The sequence below is a fragment of the Carettochelys insculpta genome, chromosome 10 (genome assembly GCF_033958435.1).
Source record: "Carettochelys insculpta isolate YL-2023 chromosome 10, ASM3395843v1, whole genome shotgun sequence".
Lineage (NCBI taxonomy): Eukaryota > Metazoa > Chordata > Testudines > Carettochelyidae > Carettochelys > Carettochelys insculpta.
Window position 1 is genome coordinate 19622527 of NC_134146.1, and position 20628 is coordinate 19643154.

At 46.1% G+C, this 20628-nt stretch overlaps 2 protein-coding genes across 2 annotated transcripts in view; one reads left to right on the top strand and one right to left on the bottom strand.

Moving 5' to 3' along the window:
• Positions 1–1052, bottom strand: part of COL4A4 (collagen type IV alpha 4 chain) — a 140004-nt gene extending 138952 nt beyond the window's left edge. Inside the window, exon 1 of the mRNA XM_075004606.1 lies at positions 1015–1052. Coding sequence (XP_074860707.1) covers positions 1015–1052 — 38 coding nt within the window. The remainder of the gene's footprint in view (positions 1–1014) is intronic.
• Positions 1051–20628, top strand: part of LOC142018647 (uncharacterized) — a 32226-nt gene continuing 12648 nt past the window's right edge. The window contains exon 1 of the mRNA XM_075004607.1: positions 1051–1362. Coding sequence (XP_074860708.1) covers positions 1051–1362 — 312 coding nt within the window. The remainder of the gene's footprint in view (positions 1363–20628) is intronic.

Sequence of the window (20628 nt, forward strand, 5' to 3'; positions counted from 1 at the left end):
TACTGGCTGCATCAGAGACAAAGTAAGTGGCTAAACAATGTGAAAAGTCTGAGTGCTAGCTATGTTCATCTGTAGCTTCAAACAGAACAAGCAGACTAGCCTCACAAACTAACACATTTATTAGATCATGACCTTTCCTGGATAAAACCCATAATGTAAAAGCTCACAATGTAACAAATGTCAGTTTCTATGTCTACACAGCGGGTGCTATTTCAGGATACTTCAATATTCCAAAATAGCTGCACGTGTCTATAAAATACACCTGTTATCTTGTAACAGTTTCTGAGATGATGGACATGCTATTCTGGCATTCCCTTTGCACCTCTTTGCAGGAGGGCTAGAGGGATGCCTCAAAAAAGGGTTTTTTTGGCATGTGGCACCGCTTAAACAGCACCACATTCCCAAATGGCCTATTTCGAAATCACCTCTAAACAAGCTATGCAATAAGCAGTCCTCATTCTTGGGCTATGTCTACCCAACAGCTTAACTTCAAAGTAAGCCATGCAATTCTTACTTCAACATTACACTGTCCTGTAGATGTAACCCACGCACCTATGTGCAGTTAACTGTCCCACATAGTCATACCTAGACCAGGGCACAAAAGAAGAACATACCCTTTACACCCCATGACTTTTTGCTCAAGCAAGAGCGGTACCTGCACTGAACTGCAAAGGACCCTGGTTCGAGCCTGCCTGTGGGCAGTTACATAGTGACTCCCACAATGCCACAGAACTGCTGGTCATGATTGTGAAACATCCTGAAGTTACCAGGGCACCACTGGGGCTCCTGGGGTCGAGATCAGGCCAAGGCCCGCTGGAAAGATCTCGCATAGCGCCATGAAGGGCCACCCGCACCTCCACTAGAGGGCTCCAGCCATTCCGGGGCTTGCAAAGCCTGATCATTCATGTCCCCAAAGGGCGCCTCAGCAGCCGGCTCGGAGCTGCTTTTCCCGCCCGCGGCTGAGGAGAGGCGCGCGAGGGCTGAGGGGCGAGGCGCGCGCTGCGTGGTACCCACCAGGCAAGCAAGCGGCGGACGAGCCCGGCGCTGGACATGCCGCTGAGGCGCGGGCCGGGCTGCTGCCGAGGGGCGCCAGGCTGCGGCGGGGAACTCTCCGAGATGCCCGCGGCTCTCGCCTTTGCCCCCACCGCCGGAGGAACCCGCCCAGCCCAGCCGCCCTCCGCGGGGGCAGCCACCGCCCCCTTCGCCCGGGCGTCCCGCCCCCTCCCTGAGCGCGGGCGGAGCGGCCGCGCCAGGGGGCTGCGGGTGCAGCTGGATGCGAGGTGGGCTGCCATGACCCGGGGGTTGCTGCTCTTCGCTCTGCTGGGCAGCCTGCGCTGCCCCGACGGCTTCTCAGCCGCTCAGGTGAGGGGCGGGCCGCGGGGAGGCTGGCGAGGTCCCGACGCCGGGCGAGTGTCTGGGGGGTGGCGGCTGCGCGAGGTGGTTGCTACCCACCCGCCCCGGGCGGCGGCTGTAATTGCGGGCCCGACGGAGGGCCTGCAGGGCTGAGCCTGCGGTGGCGGGGGAGAGGCGGGACGTTTCGCTGGGGCTCCAGACGGTGCCCGTGCGGGCAGGCACTGGGCCAGGCGAGCTCTCGCCGCCCCTTATCGTGCTAGGCTTGTGGGGCTCTTGCGCAAGCCGGAGGGCAGCCCGGGGCTGCGGCTGCTGGCGGGTTTTGCGTTTGGAGAGGTCGGCGCACGAGGGCTCGCGGGGAGGCAGCTGTCATGTCATCGGCTGGGATCAGCAACTTGGGGAAATGGTGCTTCTCGGGAGCCTGGCGGCAGCTCCGGTGCATACTGCTCTCTGCCTTCTTTTGGGCCGGGCTGGGAGCCTGTGCAACCGGTGCTGTCCTTACAGCTGCCTTCTTGTGAAATCACAAGGCTTCTGCAAACAGCAAAGGTACTTGTCAGGTGGGCTGCGGGCTGGATACTTGTGCTACTGGCTGGAGGCGGCAGAAACTGTTACTTCGGTGGCAACAACCTACAGTAAACTCTTTTGGCTGTGGCCACACTTGGCCAAAACTGTGAAATGGCCATGCTAATGGCCAAATCGAAGAGTACTAATAAGGTGCTGAAATGAGTATTCAGCTCCTCATTAGCATGATACTTATACTGTATTTGCTGTAGTTCTTTGTATTTACTTTCACTATACTGTGCGATGGGAAATGTAATTAAAATTTATTTCTACCAGTTATTTGAGAGTTTCAGATGATAGCGAAGGGGAGATACTGAATTTCTAATTTAGAGCTTGATGCTGTGAAGCACTTCAGTACACGCTTTGATTTAAACATCTGTTTAAATTCCTTCCTCCATAGAAGTACTTTCCTGAGTACTTTGAAGCCTTATGAAGTGAAATCACAGATGAAGTCCAGTGTGACTTTTTATTTTGAGGTGTGTATCCATCAGGAATTTAATGTGTCTCTGAAGTCCAGGAAGATTTATGGCCATGGTGTCCAACCAGTTCTGAAGCAGTAGCCACTCTAACAGACTAACCATATTATTCTGGAAATATATTTATTGTTCATTAAATGTGGCTATTCACTAGCTTGCTAAACACCATGAATTTATGATGACTGAGGAATGCAGGATCTGATGTAATAAAACAAAGTATAATCAATTTTTTTTGTTTTATCAAAGTATAATGGCTTTACAGCTCAGATTAGCTTCATATAATTTATGCTTGAGATACACTCACACACAATTGTGGAAGTGCACAAGTCCACTCGTGGAATAAATCTTTTATTAATATGTAAAACACCCTGATGTCTAAGGACCTACAGCTCCATGTTTTATTTCAGGTTAGTTCAAATAAAAAACAGACCCAAAACAAATTTGATTGCATCAATAATCAACTCATCTTCTTAGGCTTTTACAAACACATGTTGAACCTCTCTAATCTGGCACACTTGGAACCTGACCAGCGCTGAATCAAAAAATTTGGTAAACCATGGGAGGTCAGTATTGTTTAGCAGCATGACCAATGCTTCTACTGCTTGCTGGGCTCTTAGAAGATTTATAGGGGTAAATTAGAACTCAATAACAGTACAGAATGATGAGAGCGAGATCTGATGGCTGTAAACAAACTTTATGGGACCACAGAGAAACTTGGCCACATCCATGATAACTAGACATCCAGCAAACTAAAGTCATGCAGGACCACAGATATTGCCAGACAAGAGAATGAATGCCAGATCAGTTTCAACCTGTAATTTGATTTGCACCAACTGAGACTCAGTATTGTTATTTCTGCAATATTTGAGTAATCAACTTCTTTCAGCAGAAAGATCAAGAAAAGACTCTTTATTCTACTTCCGACATGGAGTTTACTTGTGCAGAATCAATCTGGTTGCAGTACAGTACTATTTAGTTAATAATAGTAATTCTTGTTCCTTTTGTGGTATATTCATAATTACATATCTGTCTAAATGAATGTGTGGAAACACATACACGGGGAGAACTCACTACCATCTACATCAACCTCAGTTTGAACTTTTTACACTGTACAATTTGCCTGTTTGATTCATATTTTAACACTTTTACCATCTGTGTTACCTTACACTACAATTTTGTACACAATGTTCCCTTAATTGCAAACAGCCTTTTTCTCAGGCTGACCCTTAATCCTCCCCTCTCCCCGACTCTATGTTCTGATGGTGAAGCACAAAGTAATTACTCTGTGGGTAGATGCTACTGTATAATCCTTGGTGTGGCTTCCCAGCAACATTTTTTGTTGTATGTCAGATTAGAAACTGATGAAACTCAGTGTCTGTCGAATTTCGATGTTAATTTTCTTGCATTATATTAACCAGTTTATTCTATTTTTAAAATATACTGACTAATTTTTTTAGTGCTACAATGGAGGAATTGTGGTGGACTTACAAAATATTTGGCAGCCCACTTCATAAATAAAAATACATTGAGCTTTTAATTTTCATTGCTAGATTTAAACAGCTTCTGCTATAAAATTTCTAGCACAGGATTGTTTAGTCATTGTTTATATCTCAGAATATTCTGGCTATTTTATTGTTAACCCATTCTGCATATAGTATTCAGAACTGAATACATGACTCTCAGGTGACTTTTTTGACATGTTCAGTTATGTTTCCTTTTCTGGCAGAAGGAACTTGCAGACAAATGTTAACCATTTAATGAAGACTGAAATGCTTATTTTCAAGGTAAACAAACATAGCGGCTGCGTCTACACAAGCACATTCTTTCGAAACATTTTTCGAAAGAAGGGGGCTCTTTCAAAAGAGCCCATGGAGCATCTACACACACAAAGCATTCTTTCAAAAGTAAATCGAAAGAACATGGTGCTCCTTTCAAAATCACTCTTCCCATTTCAGGAAGAGCACCCCCTTTCGTAAGCTTCTTTTGAAAGAAAACGTGTAGATGCTTCAGAGAGCCCTTCTTTCAAAAGAACAGTCTTCAATTGATCCCAGCCTGTTCTTTCAAAAGAGCGGGGGCTATGTAGATGCTCTCTTTCAAAAGAGCAGATCGTTTTTTGATCTGCTTTTTTGAGTGTGGACACGCTCTTTCAACAGAAGCTCATTCGGATGAGATCTTCCGGAAGAGCTTCTTTCGAAGGATCGCCACAGTATAGACGTAGCCATTTAATCATTGCTTTAAAGCAGTGGTTCCCAAACTTTTCAGCATCATGCCCCCTTTTTTATTTTTGAGAAACCCCGTGCCCCTCCACCTCTTCTTTACCATCATTCAACCCCCCTTTAACAAAAAAAAAATCAATTTGCACCCCTACACATTGAAAGACAGGAAGAATACACATTTTGTGGTATGAAATTTGAAATTTAATTTTTTTTTATGACAGCGGTCTCCAATCTTCTTACATCGTTTTTTAAATGTCTGGGCAAGCCCCAAGTCCCCAGCCCTTTCTTGAGGCTCTGCCCTCTCCATTCCCCTCCTATCCCTCATTTGCTGTCCCCAGCCCTTACTCACTCTCACTGGGTTGAGACAGGAGGTACAGGCTTTGGGGAGGGAATGAGGGATTTGGGTGTGGGCAGGGGTGAAAGATGCGAGCTCTGGGAGGGAATTGGGATGCAGGAAGAGGTAGAGAAGGGGCTGCTGGCTCAGAGAGGGGGCTCCAGGCTGGAGACTGTTGAAGTGAGGTGGAGTGTTGGGATGCTGAGGAAACCACAGACTTGTGGATGTGAGGGTTCAGGAGTTCAGGCTGAGGTGTATGAGGGGCTCAGGGCTGGGGTGGTTGGGAGTATGATGGGCTCAGGACAGATTTGCAATGTGTGGATTGTGCGGTAGTGTTGTGGCAGACGACTGGGGATGTGAGAGGCTCAGGACGGGGGGTTCCAGTGTATAATTGAGGTGTGTGTGGTGATGCAGGGGTGTTAAGATCCTGTGGCCAGATGGGGGCTTGTTGCCCAGGCTTCATTTTTAAATGAAGTAAATCTAACACAAATGTTTCAGCATTGTCTTCATTTATGAGAGGAGCAGGAAATATATTTTGGGTCCTGAGTCACAGACCCACAGAAAAATAAGTCAGGGACAACACAAGTGAGATGAAGGAAAAAAGAAAGAACTTCCAAGCTCTACTGATGTGGCCTCAGCTGAGACAGCTCCCTCCCCAGCACACCAGCTCTTTGCAGGGAGGGTGGATAAGGCTGAGGTTCAAGGCCTCAGGCCAGATTAATTCTTCTGGTGTTCCAGGGTTAGTGGGATTTGTGGGCCCCTCTACACTCTGAGGTGGGGGCCAAAAATGAGAGAGCCAGTGTGCGGGACAGGGCTGCTAATGAGTGGGATAGGGATAGGGATAGGGTGCAGAATCTGGGTGGAAAATAAAGCACAGGAGCAAGCTGAGCATAGGTGTCTGGCCAGGAGGTAGGGGGCGGGAGCAGGGTGCTGGTGGGACTCTGGATGGGGGGCAAGGTGATGGTGGGGTCCTGGGCTGGGTACTCATGGGGTCTTGTCAGGGTACTTGTGGGGGTCTTGGCAGGGGAGCAGGGTACTTGTGGGGGCGTGGGCAAGGGGAGGGGACAGCTGGGCTGGTACCTTGGGTGCCACAGCTGCATGCCAGATCTGGGGTCTCAGGAAGTGCGTATGCTGCTTCCCCTCCCCAAACAGACAACACGTTTCCTGAAAAGCCGGGTCTCTTGCCCGCCAGTGACTTTCTTCTACCTGCCGTCTTCCTGCACGCGGGGTGGGAGGGAGTGGGAGTCCTGGGTTTGTGCCAGCTCCCACTGCTCAGGCAGCACATGGCTGCCATGGGGTGTGAGGAGCAGGGTGTGCGCTTCTTGAGCAGTTGGAGCTGGCGCAGGCATGGGGCTCCTACTCATCTCACCCTTCGCACAGGAAAGGCAGCAGGTGGAAGGAAGCTGGTGGCAGGTAACAGACTTGGCTTTTCAGGAGCCATGCTGGCTGTGTGGGGAGGGGAAGCAGCACACACGCTTCCTGAGACTCTGGCTGTAGCATGCAACTGTGGGACTCCTGTCCTGCCCCCCATCAGGCTGCAGGAAACTGGTACTACTTCCTTTTTTGCAGGCGGTAATACCAGCATGGGTTCTTTCTTGAAGTAGCGGGGATTGATGGGGGGCACCTGGGTCGCATCACCACCACTGCAATTTCTTCAAGCCCCCTGGGGGGGCACTCCCCCCTAGTTTGGGAACCTATGCGTTAGAGTTTTGAGAAAACCCAGCATCTCAGTTGTATTTGCCTTTACAATACATTATACATTTTTCTGCAAACTTGTTTTAAATCTCAGGTGGGTCTGTCCAGAACTCTACAAGGTTCAGTATTTCCTTTGGCAGTTCAGCTGATTTGAACTAGTTTGTTTTCATGAGAGACACATAATTAATTTATTTTTGTTTACAGAGGTTAATTGAGGTCAGGTTCCTACCAAAAGTCACCTCTATTGCTGTTCTTGGATGTGCAGGCCAGTATTTTCTCAAGTAAGGAAATCAGTTCTATGTAGATATTTCCATCTGAAGACGATTTGGACCAAAAGTGAGGCTCCCTGATCCAAGATTATTGATAAAAACAACAACTTCATTTGATTTTAGTTGCTGATCTGAACTGATGTTAACTATTTTATCAGTTGACCGTCTCATTGTCATTGGTCTGCCATTCCAACAAATCCTTATTTACATTTTATAATACAGTAAACTCTTCCATATCCGGCAGCTTTGGGGCTGGGAGGTTGCCAGATATTCAAATATCCCAAATAACAGAGAGGCTCCTTTCACTATCTGGGGTCTGCAGTATGCCAACATTCCCCTCCGCAAAGCCTTGGGCATCCCGGTCCCCAGAGCACTGCCTCCACCAGCATGGCCTGCTTCTTTCTTCCAGCAGCTCAGGCCCCGTCCTATGCTGCCATGAGTGGGAGTGGGAGGAGGGGCTGGCTCGCCATGCTCTGACCACCCATTCTGCAGCACTGCCACCAGCCATCAGGGTTAAGCTGCTCGCAGCAGCAGGCCCCAGCCTGCGCAGCTGCACGGGGGCAGAGGGGTGCGTGCGTGTGTGTGTGTGGCTTCCCGTGCTCTAGCCACTTGTCCCCATACCCCATCCTTTGCTGCGGTGGCTGGCGGGAGAGGATGCTGGATGTGTGCTCCGTGCAGAGGGGCGGGGACGGGGTGGGGAGACGGGTGCTCTGTCCACCTGTCTCCACCACAGTTAAACAGCTCGAACGGCACAGCTCTTCCGGAAGAAGAAGCCCAGGTGCTGGGAATAACCCATGGGGTCAGTGCCAGTTATCTGAGAGTACTGATTAAATGAATACCAGTTAAAAGAGAGTTTACTGTAGTTTGAAAGTAAAAATCTTAAATGTGAAATAGTTACCTAATGAACATCGTCCACTTACTTGTAAACATTTTGTTCTTGAAGACATAAAGTGCAAGATTGTTTACGTATAGAAGAAAATTTTGCAAATTTTTCTCTTATATCTCAGTGATTTATACAAATATAAGAAAGAAAAATATAATGAGATGTCATGGTGGCGTTATTTATTGTTTATATGACAATAATAGTGTCAGCAGCTCTTTGCAAACTATTAGACTGACACAATCCCTGCCCTGAGGAGCTTGAATTGCTGGAATGTGTCAGGGACTTTTTTATAAAGTTATGGTTTGCATTCCGTCTGACCGGTATTTTCTAATAACGCCCTATGAAAACTCAGCAGAAATTGAATCATCCTGTGTTTAAAATACGCAGTTTGCCTGATTTATACTTTCCTTCCCAGTACTGATGTTGTATTTCTTTGGATTTTTTTTCTGTTTGTATAGATGTTTTAAAATTATCAAAGAATATTGCCAAAAATGTTTAATCTGCATTAAAGATGCTCCCTTTTTCCTTAATAGGCAAGACACTTTCTTTTCACATGCTGCTTTGTGCATTACATTTTTAATATAAACACAACTCTGTACATTACCATCTTGATGCATATGTATAATCCTGTTAAAGTTAATGAACAAACTGTGTCCCTGTGTCCCAACCTGACCCAGTTAGTGTGGAAAGCTAGGGATGTTGTGTAATTGATGTGGTTCTTTTTCACAGAGCCATGAGACAAAATGCAAGGAATTCATGCAGGGAGTAAACCCTCATGCCACAGAGCATAGTTCTGTTGGCAGGGGCAGAGAGGATTGAGGAAGGTGTGACCAGTTGAATTAAATTTTTATGCATTCACTCCTACAGATCTTTTCACCTAGGGCAACACATAGCAATGGCAGTGACTGCTGCAATCCAGCTGGAGTATGGAGATGCTATCACTCTTCATGTGCCATGCGCCAGCCCTGACCGCTTTGTTTTGAGCTCCCAGTCTCCTAAGCTCCTCTCTTTTTCTAAATTCCTGCCTTGCCACTCTTCTCCTACTCCACAATTCATTCTGCATCCTCTACCTTAATCTAGCACCTTAAATCTGAAAAAGGACCCACCCCCTCAGCATTGGAAAGAAGTTGGAGGAGTATGCTCAGGAAGCACAAGCTACACTTTTGTAATAGATGTGGTAAGCACAACTGATAGGTGCATGCTCACAGATATCAGGCCTGCTCCTGGCCTTTGTCAGTACAGCACTCCCAGACAATACTGGTCATATGGTATACCTCCATCTTGCAATGCAGCAAAACATCCATGGTGTTACTGCCTCTCAGTTTCATAGATTGGGTGAAGCTGGTTGGGAGTTTTTTCCTTTCCACAGAAAATGTTGGCTTTTTACTGACAAACCAAAAACTGAAATGTTTTGAATCTCAAAACCAGTTGACCAAAACTGTTGAGGGTAATTGGTTTTTATCCTTCACCCTCCTTTTTGGATTGGAGGGAGTGTTTTGGGGCTTTTTTGACAAAAAAAAAAAGGTGTTTAATAAATGATCTTCAGTGAAAAATGTTTACCTGACTTTTGTTTAAAAAAAAAGTCTAATCCAGAGCCCATGGTGGTAGTAACCGTATAAAAATATGAGAAAAAGATGGTTCCCATATCCTATGAGAATTCATACTTGGAAGAAAAATATGAAGATGATGCAGAAGCCCCAGCTGGTACAGAATGAAGCGGACAAACTCCTCCCTGGCTTAAGCCCTTGTGAGCACCTCAGGCCCATATTCAAGTGTCTCCTTGTTGCCTTCTGATGCCAGTTCTAGGCCTTGCTCCTAAATTACAATGTAGTTAGTGGTCATTCACCTGATATGTTAAAAACCAATTTTAACCTATGAACCACTGTGCTCCTGTGGGAAAGTGCAGAACATTAACCTCTTTAAGGAGACTTGTGGCTCTGGGTATTGCCGCTGCTGACTTCTCTTGTGGCTCCCTGTCCTGTCCCCACTGAAATAAGGGAACTAAATTAAATTGATTTAACAAGCGTCAGGGCAGTGGGAGGGATCCAGCCTTTAAACCAATTACATTTAGTTCCATTATTTCAGCAAGGGCAGGGAGCTGCTCATGCTGCACATGGGGGAAGTGGGCAGGAGAGCTGGGAGGAGTGATGGCTGAGTCTGCCCCTGCTGGAGCCACACAGCTGTGCTGAGAAGGATGGGGAGGCAGTGGCAGTGGCGGTGGGCACAGCCACAGAGGAGCATCAGCAGCGCACAGAGCTTGTCCTCTGACAAAGGTTAATCCTGGGGATGGGGGCAGTTTGGGGCTGAGAGGAGTTAATCTTAGGGATGGAGGGGCAGTATGAGGCTGAGAGGTGTTAATCCTAGGGATGGGGGATGGTTTGGGGCTGATGGGGTTAATCTGGGGGGGGCGCTGTTTGGGGCTGAGAGGGGTTAATCCTGGGGATGGGGGACAGTCTGTGGCTGAGCGGGGTTAATGCAGGGGATGGGGGACAGTCTGAGGCTGAGAGGGGTTAATTCTGGGGGCAGGAGGACAGATTTGGGGGCTGGGGTGAGTAAAGCCTGGAGATGGGATAACAACTTTCGCAGTGATACAGATCATTGTGTGTGTGTGTGCTGTTTTTAAAAGAGAGATGACAAAACATGGTTTGATGTTATTTATTAAGGACTGTCTCATATTCACATGCATTGTGGCTCTTGAAGTATTGATTGTATTGATTGAAGTATTGAAAATGGCTCTTCTCACTATTTTGGTATGGACCAGGTGAATGCAGAGTCTGACCATCTTTGGAAATACTTCAGGATCTTCCTCTTTGAAAAAGCCTTTCCATTATAAAAATGAAATCTACAATACTAAAACCTTGTTATTCAATAAACACCTAAAACCCAAAGAGTAAATTATTACAATCACAAAAAAGCAAGACCAAAAATCCATCTAAAAACATCATTTTGACCCCAAACATGAAGGTTGTGTCTACACTGGTAAGCTTTTTCAGAAAATCAGTCCCTTTTTCAAAAGAGCACACAGGCTGTCCGCACTCAAAATGTGCTCTTTCAATCTGAAATGGAATGAATGCGACTCTTCTTCCAGAAGCTCTCGTCCACTCCTGGATCAGGAAGAACACCTCCTTTTGAGAGCTTCTTTTGAAAACAAGCATGTGTAGATACTCCATAGGCCCTTTTTTTAAAAAAAAAAAACAAAAAAAAACCAGTCCTCATGGTACTGGATATTTCGATCCCGAGCCTATTCTTCCGAAAGAGCGGGGACTGTGTGGACTTTCTCTTGATCTTTTGATCTGCTTTTTTATGTGTGGATGCTCTCTTTCAAAAGATGATCTGCTGGAAGAGATCTTCCAGCAGATCATCTTTCATAGAATACTAGGATTGGAAGGGACCTTGAGAGGCCATCGAGTCCAGCCTCCTGCCCTCATGGCAGGACTAAGTGCTGTCTAAACCATCCCGGATAGATATCTATCTAACCTGTTATTATTATTATTATTTCAAAAGATCTCTATAGTGTTGACATGGCCAAAATGTGCTAGAGACTCCACAAAGTCAACTGGGGATTTCACGATTTTCAATTTTACATGGAACATGCTCAGAGCATGGTAATGAGTAGCAGGATAAAACTTCTAAGATAGCTTCAAAATCTGGGGTAACTGAGTGAATAACTCCTGTGTATAATATAAAATAGTAGATTTTGTCGGAAAAAGAAATAATGATATAAAACATAACATAAACATAAAACAATTTGGCATCTTGAATTGTAGAAGGTATACTTGATGGCAGACCTAGTGAAGGGTTTTAAGGGCATTAACAAAGAAGAGCATTTGTTATAGGGTAGGTTCATTGAAAAGACAAATGTTTCATTTTTTGAATGTTTTGAATAATTGGTACTCTTGTGCCCAGCTAATGTACTTTCATGTTTTATCAATTAGGTCTAGAAGTAAATGCCAGATTTGTTCTTTTTTAAGTCATTATTACAATATTGTTATATATAACAATTTTCAGAAAACCTAATTTGTCTTTGTAAGCTCTTGCACTATGTTCATCACTGTGATATCAAAGTGCCAGACATTTATGGCTCTAAAAATACAAATAGGCATCTAGTGGGATGTTTTTCCATATTGTCTACATACCTAACTAGGCTGCAAAATTATAAGGGTCCACTATTTTGTTTGATTCAGTTTACATACAGTATTTTTGATATCAAATCATTGGTTTAAGCACATTTTATACTGTGAAATGAAATCACATAAATGATTTACAGAATACATTAATTCAATGCGTTTGTCCCTTGGAGATCAGTTTGTATAGGAAGTCTTTCATGAAGAATTTACTCTTCTCTGGAAGTGGAAATTGAAGTTTCTGTTGCTTAAGATTAAGATTCCCTATTCATTCACTTAAGAAATTTCAACTTCCAGAAACATTCAGAATGGCGCACAAAGCAAAGCAAGCAGTCCTGTAGCACCCTAAAGACTAAACATTTTCTTTATTAGGTAATGAGCTTTTGTGGGGAAGACACATTTCACCAGATATATGGTACAGAAATGAGAGGTCAGGAAAATATAAAGCAGGGATGGGAGGAGAAAGAAGAAGGAAGGGTAGAAAGAAATGAAAACAAGGAAGGCAGGAGAGTTGTTTATCATTGAGAGGACCTCTGGGAAGAGTAAATTAGTTGGGATATCTGCCATTCCTGTGAATATTAGAGGTGGGGAAATTGTCCTTTAATGTGTAAGACAATTGAGATCATTGTTGAGTTCCATGTTAAATGTAGCAAACTTGAAAATGAATTCAGATGTCTCCCTCTGTAATCTGGTTTTAAAATATCTTTGTAATAGTACTGTTATCTGAAGGTCCATTATAGTATATCCTGTGAGATTAAAGTGTTCACCTACAGGTTAATGCGTGTTCAAATTCCTAATGTCTGATTTGTGTGCATTCATCTACATGTTGTAGACTGTCAATAATGCACTGAAGGGTCTTAAATTGACAGGTGATGTTAAGTGATGTTCTGGTGTTTACCCTGTTGAGCCTATCTAGAAGTAGCTGGCTTCTGGGTGTTTGTCTGTCCCTGTCAATCTGTTTATTTACTTCTCCCAGTGGGTAAGTTAGTTTTACAAATGCATGATAGAGATCTTGTAGTTTCTGTCTCTGCCAGTGGCATTGGTGCAGATATGGGTGTATCTTAGGGCTTGACTCTAAACAATGGATCATGTGATGTCTCCTGGAATGAACCTGGAAGCATGTAGGTAAGAGTAGCAGTCGGTGGGTTTCTCATATACAATTTGACCATCTGTGATTTTTCTGTAGTGTCCAGGAATATATAAAGACCTGTATAAAAGGATATCTTCTGGAGGGCTCATATCAAATATGGTTTTATCTTGAGAATTGACCTTGGATTTCTTTGGAGAGGAAGAAATAGATTTAAACACCACATGTTATTTGTGACAAGTGGTGTCTGTAGTGGTAGACCAACACAACTTGTAATGCCTGTTTCCTCTAGTGTCGTATAGTAAGTATCACCATACAGCACAAACATTAACACCTGGGAGAATGGAGTGGAGTTATCAAGAGAAAAAATAGATATACCTAGCCATTAAAATAATTCAGATTTATTTTTGCTATGGCAATGTATAACACAAACATATTTTCTATGGTATTAATACATACACCACTGGAACCTGCTATGTTATCATATGACATTTTATTTGAGGAAGGATGCTTATCAGAAAAACATAAAGTAATGTCTACATACATGCTAAAGGAATTTATGCAAAGCATCCATAAGGCTAAGGTTTAGGCACATCCACTGCTTTATCCTACACATGGTTAGCAGATGACTGTTACATTTTCTTGATCTAGATTTCTTAAAGTCATAATTTATAAAATGTATAGGGAAAATAATTACAATGATTACCTTTGTTTTCCAGAATCAGGGCTATAAACTTGTAACAGTTATGGAGCTAGTGCTAAAAATTCTTATGCAAATTCAATGTTTTATTTTTCTACTTCATTATTTTTTAATTTCTGGTAAGTACAGTGGAGCACAAATTAGAGTTCATGAAAAGTTCAAATTAATAAATAATGTCAAATCACCCCAAATCGGTCCATTTAGATAGTCACAAAATCCAAGAATGTGGGGCTTTTGTAATGGTGTGAATACTGAAAATTAATAATCATGCAATAGTGTTGGAAGGAAAAAAAACAGGATAGATCATGATTTTGTCTGTTGCCCCCCACTCTTTTAGGGTGTGCTGGCATTTATTACACTGGCAGTTGTTTTAGTCTGAGAGAGAAGCATTAGGATTTCTGCTTCTATTGTGACAGTCACTGTTTTATAGCTCTCTCTACAAAGACATATGGCAGAGGTGGGCAGTAGGTGGCCTGACGGCTGGACACAGTTCACCGGGATTAACGCCTGGCGGACCTCCAAACACTTCATTTATTTGTGTGTACACAGGAATGGTACCTTGCAGCTCACTGTGGCCATGTTTCAATGTTCCTGGCCAGTAGATGCTAGAGGAAATGGCAGAGACTGGGCCACCACTCCCCCAGCTCCCATTGGCCAGGAATGGAGAACTGTGGCCAGTGGGAGCTATGAGTGACCATACCTGTGTGCACTCATGTAAGTAAAGCATCTAGTAGCCCAAACCACATCTAGCCAGTGGGCTGCTTATTTTCCAACCTTGAGGTATGGTCTAGTCTAGTGGTATGAACATGTGCCTAAGAACTCTGTACTGTCCCCCTGATCTTCAGGACTTACCTTTCAAAAGCAGTACCAGGTGCTCCTGCTGCTTTCCTGGCTGCAGAATGTGTGTTCTGCCAGGGGAAAAAAGCCACCCCAAAGCTTATGTGCAATTTGAGTTATGCGAGGGTTTGTGGGACTGCAGCCCTCACATAACTTGAGAGACTGTTGTACAAGGTTCACTCTCAAGGTATAACTCCAGGTTTGCCTCCAGTTCATGCTTTGTGCACACACTAAAGCTCTTGAATATGGTAAGTGATGTATCTCAAGTGGGTTTCCCACACTTCTCCCTGTGCATTCAGAGGAGAGAGCACAGGGGAAAGAATTTCTAGAGTATCTCAGTCTGCTACAATGTAAAGAAGCTTGGGATATTCCCCCAAGATCTTAGTTCCTCATATGAGTGAGCACAGAGTTATCATATATACAGCAATTCAAGTGTTATATTGCTGATGTAGGCTGTCTTGAGCATCGATAAATCAGGTTAATGCTGGAGAAAAGGCATAACCTCGTCATGTTTACCAGAAGATCTAGCTTGAATGATACCCAGTGAGAGGGTGTCTTTTTTTTTTTTAATTAATTCCAGATGTAGGCTGGGACAGGTATGTTGAAAAAGACATTTAATCAAAGTGATGAACTGCACAGTTATTATTTGCAATAGTTTTACAAGACAGAGGCCTTCATCCTTGAGTGTTTGGAATGCAGAAGCATCATGTCAAATGAAAACCATTTCAAAGATTTATTAGTGGCTTGAGAATCTTAAACTAGCCACTTTTTCCTTTTGAGATATACCCAGCTTTAACTTCTAATTCTTCTTCGAGTGGTCCCCGTGGGTGCTCCACAGTAGGTGTCGGGCTTGCCCCGGCACCGCAGATCGGAAATTTCCGGCAGTCTCCGTCGGGTCGTGCATGTGTCAATGCACGTCGGTCCTTCGCGCGCTTACGGTCACGTGCGCGATCCAGTCCCCGCCAGTTCCTTCTCAACCGCCAATGGCTGCAGACAGAATCCACTCCAGCTCCAACGCCTGAGACAGATAAACTCTGTTTTACTTATTGTTAATAGTTATAACTTGTTGCTTAGCTATTATAGTAGTTTATGTTAGAGTGTATATAGTTTAAAAAGGAAAAGAGAGCAAGGAAAAGGATGGAGGCGGCCGCCTCGGGCAGGTCCGCTATCTGAAGGCCTCAAAAGTTATCTGTTAACTGTTATCTGCTGCCGGACTGATTAACTGCTAAGTGCCCTGTTAGCACTTAAAGACTTTGAAGCTCAAACAATGTCCTCGCTGGGTTTTAAGAAATGTGAATCATGCTGGGAGGCCATGCCTGCCTCAGATGGACATAGTAAATGTATTCGGTGCCTCAGGGAAGCCCATGTCCCCCAGAAATGCCCTCATTGCTCTAAGCTTACAGCTAGAGTGTGAAAGGACAGGGAAATGAGGCTAAAAATGTTTCTGTTTGACAAGGCCCTCCAGCCTGGGACATTGGAGAAGCCTCATAAGGAGGGCTCTTCGGGCTCGCACAAGAGGAAGGCGGCTTCTCTGACCTCCTCTGTGCAGAAGAAGAAAAAGCTTTCACCAGCTCGATCCCTGCCAGTTACCTCTACGAGCGGGACGAGCGGAGCACGGGGCCCAGGCCCACTGGCCTCTCATAGTGGGAAGGCCACGGCACATGTGCCCGTGCAGGGGCCTCCAGCTGTTAAGGAGGTGGCACCGAGGGCTCTGCAGGCACCGGAAATGTTGGCACCGGCCTCCACGGCACTGAGTCTTGCGGCACTAACGGCACCGGAGCGAGGGCACCCGGCACGGGGCCCAACGGTGCCGGAGGAGACTACCCAAGCAGCACCGAGGGCAGCGGCACCGAGCGTGGCACCAAGGGCAACGGAACTGAGTGCGGCACCGACTACGGTGCCAAGCCCCCCGGCGCCGATGGGAACACCTGCGGTGCCTGAACGGGGGAAAGCAAAGATCAAGACCCGGCACCACAGCCCTTCCCCGGAGATCATTGCACTGCCATTATCACCTCGCTCTCCCACAGAGATTCATTGGGCAGCAACTCCAACAGCCTGCCACAGACTTCCATCTCCATTCCTTCAGCCGCCATCCCCCGGGCTTGGACATTTTTCACCAACCTCCAGGAGGGATCCCTATGCATAGTATCACAGAGGATCCCCGCCTTTGTCAGTGTCATCTCGACAGTCATGTCTTTCTACACGTCACGTCTACACTTTCAGGTCGTGGTCTAGGTCCCCATCACCGGGCCCTTGCCCTTGTTGCTATGGCCGCCCTTACCACATGGGACATCGGCACAGGGGATCTGGGTCCCGGGGTAGATCCCCGTTGACGCCTTGTCGACATCACAGCACCCAGTCTTACCCTGGGGGAACATCACAAATTTCCCAGTCAGAGAGTGGTTCAAAGGATGTGGAACCCCATCTGGAAACCTTAAAACAACAAACGTGAACAGAGTCAGGAACCTGAGGACTTAGAGGAAATGTATCATAGCGATGCCTCCTCATCCTCCCCAGATGAAGCAGTTGTTCCTGGAGATATCTCTCCCACAGATGACCTAAAACAGTTTCAAGAGTTGTTCAAAAGGATGGCTTAATCACAAGACATTCAAGTGGCAGAGGTGCAGGAGAAACACCATAAACTCCTCAAAAATCTCAGACCCTTGGCTTCATCCAAGATCGCCATCCCATTGGATGAAGCGATTATGGGCTCAGCCACCAACATATGGCAGACTCCGGCCTCCATCCCTCCTACAAACAAGAAGGTGGATAAGAAGTATTTTGACCCTGCCAAGGGCATGGAATTTCTGTTCAGTCACCCACAGCCGAATTCATTAGTGGTTGAATCCTCACAACACAGAGCCAAAACGTCCCAGTATAGGTCAGGGGGATCAGACAAGGACACAAAGAAGTTAGACTTACTCGGCAGAAAGGTTTACTCATCATCTACCTTGCTGCTGTGAATGGCGAATTATGCCGCTCACTTGTCAAACCACAATTTCGACAATTATTCGAGACTCACCTCCCTCATGGATTTCCTTACAGAGGACAAAAAGCCGGTCCTCCAAGCGATCGTCCAGGAGCGCTACGCAGCTTCACGAGCAGGAGTTCAGATCGCCTTAGACGTAGCAGACACAGTGGCTCGTTCCACAGCCACTGCGGTAGTAATGCGTAGGGAATCGTGGCTCCAGACGTCCAGGATTCCCAGGGATCTGCAAGTAAAAATCGCACATCTTCCTTTTGATAGGCAGAAGTTATTTGTGGACTCAACTGAGTCGGTCCTACACTCCAGCAAGGACTCGAGAACTACACTTAGGACCCTGGGTATATACACCCCGCCGTACAGGAGGAAGAAGTTTTACCCTCAACAAAGGCGTTACGCTTATCAACCACAGCGTACTCAATATCAACGGGGGTATGACCAGGGGCACCAACAACAGCCACAGCAGTACATGGCCCCTAGACGTCGGCCCCAGCAGGGCTGCACCCCTTCCGGACAAACCATAAGACAGCAGGTTTGACGGGTACGTCGGGGACTACAAAACCAAGACCGTCTCTCAGTGCCAATCTCAACACGTTTCACCATCGGCTCAAAGCGTTCTACTCTCAATGGCAAAGCATCACCACAGACAGATGGGTATTGGAGATTATAGCCACAGGGTACACAATCCCTTTTCAATCATTGCCACCTCCGAACCCTCCCACCAGGCCCTTTTTCAAGGATCCCTCTCACCACACAAAGTTAAAACAGGAAGTGGACCACCTCTTGTTCATAGGGGCGGTGGAGAGAGTACCGGAGCAATTCCAGGGGAAAGGCTTCTACTCCCGGTACTTCCTGACAGAGAAGAAGACAGGAGGTTGGAGACCAATCCTGGATTTACGGTCCTTCAATCGGTATTTGCACAAGCAATGTTTCAAAATTACTACAATTGCTTCCATAATCACGACACTGGATGATGGAGACTGGTTTGCAGCCCTCGACTTACAGGACGCGTATTTTCATATGGCAATTCATCTGGCACACAGATGTTTCCTCCGATTCACAGTAGGCAGAGAACATTTCCAGTACAGAGTTCTTCCATTCGGTCTCTCTTCGGCACCCAGAGTTTTTACCAAAACCCTGGCGGTAGTATCAGCGTATCTACACAGACAAGGCATCTTCGTTTTTCCATACCTAGACGACTGCCTGCTGAAAGGAACCTCCAAAGCGGAGGTCTTACGAATGATACACATCACCACAAACACATTTGCCTCGCTGGGTCTCATCATCAACCTCTCGAAGTCAAAGACCGAGCCCATGCAAAATATAGAATTTATAGGGGCGCGAATAGACTCTGCTACATCAAGGGTATACCTGCCTGATGCCCGTTTTCACTCCATGAAATCCCTGGTACAAGTAATAACGTACAGCCCCACTGTCCCAATCCTAACATGTCTACAGCTGTTGGGGCACATGGCGACCACCACGTTTGTGGTACAAAACACCAGACTGCACATGCGAGGCCTGCAGCATTGGTTGGCGAGCGTTTACAAACCAATAGCCCATACCGTTCACAGGATAGTATCACCCACAATGGAGGTGCAAAGGTCACTGGCATGGTGGGCAGACCCCAAGAACCTACTAGTAGGGATGCCTTTCCGCCAACGCAAATTACCGTTTTTCTCACAACAGATGCATCCCATATGGGATGGGGAGCACACATTGGCAACGAAGTCGCTCAAGGTTTATGGTCCCCTGTGGAGAAGACACTGCATATAAACATACTAGAGCACAGAGCAGTGTTCAATGCGTGCAGGCGTTTTTGAAATTACCTGCATGGAAAAGTAGTTGGGATAAATACCGACAACACCTCCACCATGTTTTATATAAACCGACAAGGAGGGGCCAGATCTCGTGCACTCTGTGCGGAGGCTGTTCAGTTGTGGAACTGGTGTATTGCCAACAATATAACCCTAAGAGCCTCATACTTACCGGGTGTCCACAACGTAAAGGCGGACCAACTCAGCAGACGCTTTGCTCTCACGCACAAGTGGCAGATGCATTCCGACCTGCTCCGACGAGTGTTTCACAAATGGGGGTTTCCCCAAATCGATTTGTTGGCCACTCACAACAACAAGAAATATCCCCAGTACTGCTCCAGAGCAGGCATAGGACAGGGATCCTTGGGGGACGCCTTCATGATTCCATGGAAGGGCCCTCTACTCTATGCGTTCCCTCCCACAACACTCATACACAAGGTTTTGGAGAAAGCCAAAAGGGAGAGAGCACACATGATACTCATAGTCCCAACCTGGGACTGACAGCAATGGTTCCCGCTGCTTCTGCGCATGGCATGTCGCCGGCCATTTCCCTACCGGCAGTACCGGGCCTTCTCACGCAGGCTCGGGGGTCAATAGTGCATCCACATCCACAAGGACTCCACCTACAGGCATGGTTAATCCATGGCTCAGCGCCTTAGAGAGCACATGTTCGGAGGGGGTGCAACAAGTCTTGGAGTTCAGTCAAAGGAATTCCACTAGAAGGACTTACGCACAGAAGTGGAAACGATTTATCTCCTGGTGCTCTTCCAAGCAGTTGGCACCTCTGGACACCCCATAACTGTAATTCTGGACTACTTGCTGGAGCTCAAATGAGAGGGGCTCTCTCTATTCTTGCTAAAGGTCCATCTCGCGGCTATATCAGCTTTTCGACACAAAGAGGAAGGGCCAACCATATTCGCCCATCCTGTTGTCACGCGGTTCCTAAAGGGGTTAGCAAACCTGTATCCCCCTTGGAAACCGCTACCACTGTCATGAAGCTTGGACTTGGTCCTCCACACGCTGTCAGGACCGCCCTTTGAACCATTGGCCACGGTTCCCCTCTGGTTACTTACCATGAAGACAGCCTTTCTTCTTGCGATTACGTCAGCCCGTCAGGTGAGCGAGCTTGCAGAAATAATGGCCACACTACCCTGCACAGTGTTCTCAAAGGAAGCGGTGGTCTTATGATTACACCCAGCCTTCGTTCCAAAGGTTTCTTCAGAGTTCCACATTAACGAACCAATAGTATTACCCTTGTTTTATCCTAAGCCTCACAACTCCAGCAAGGAGGCACGG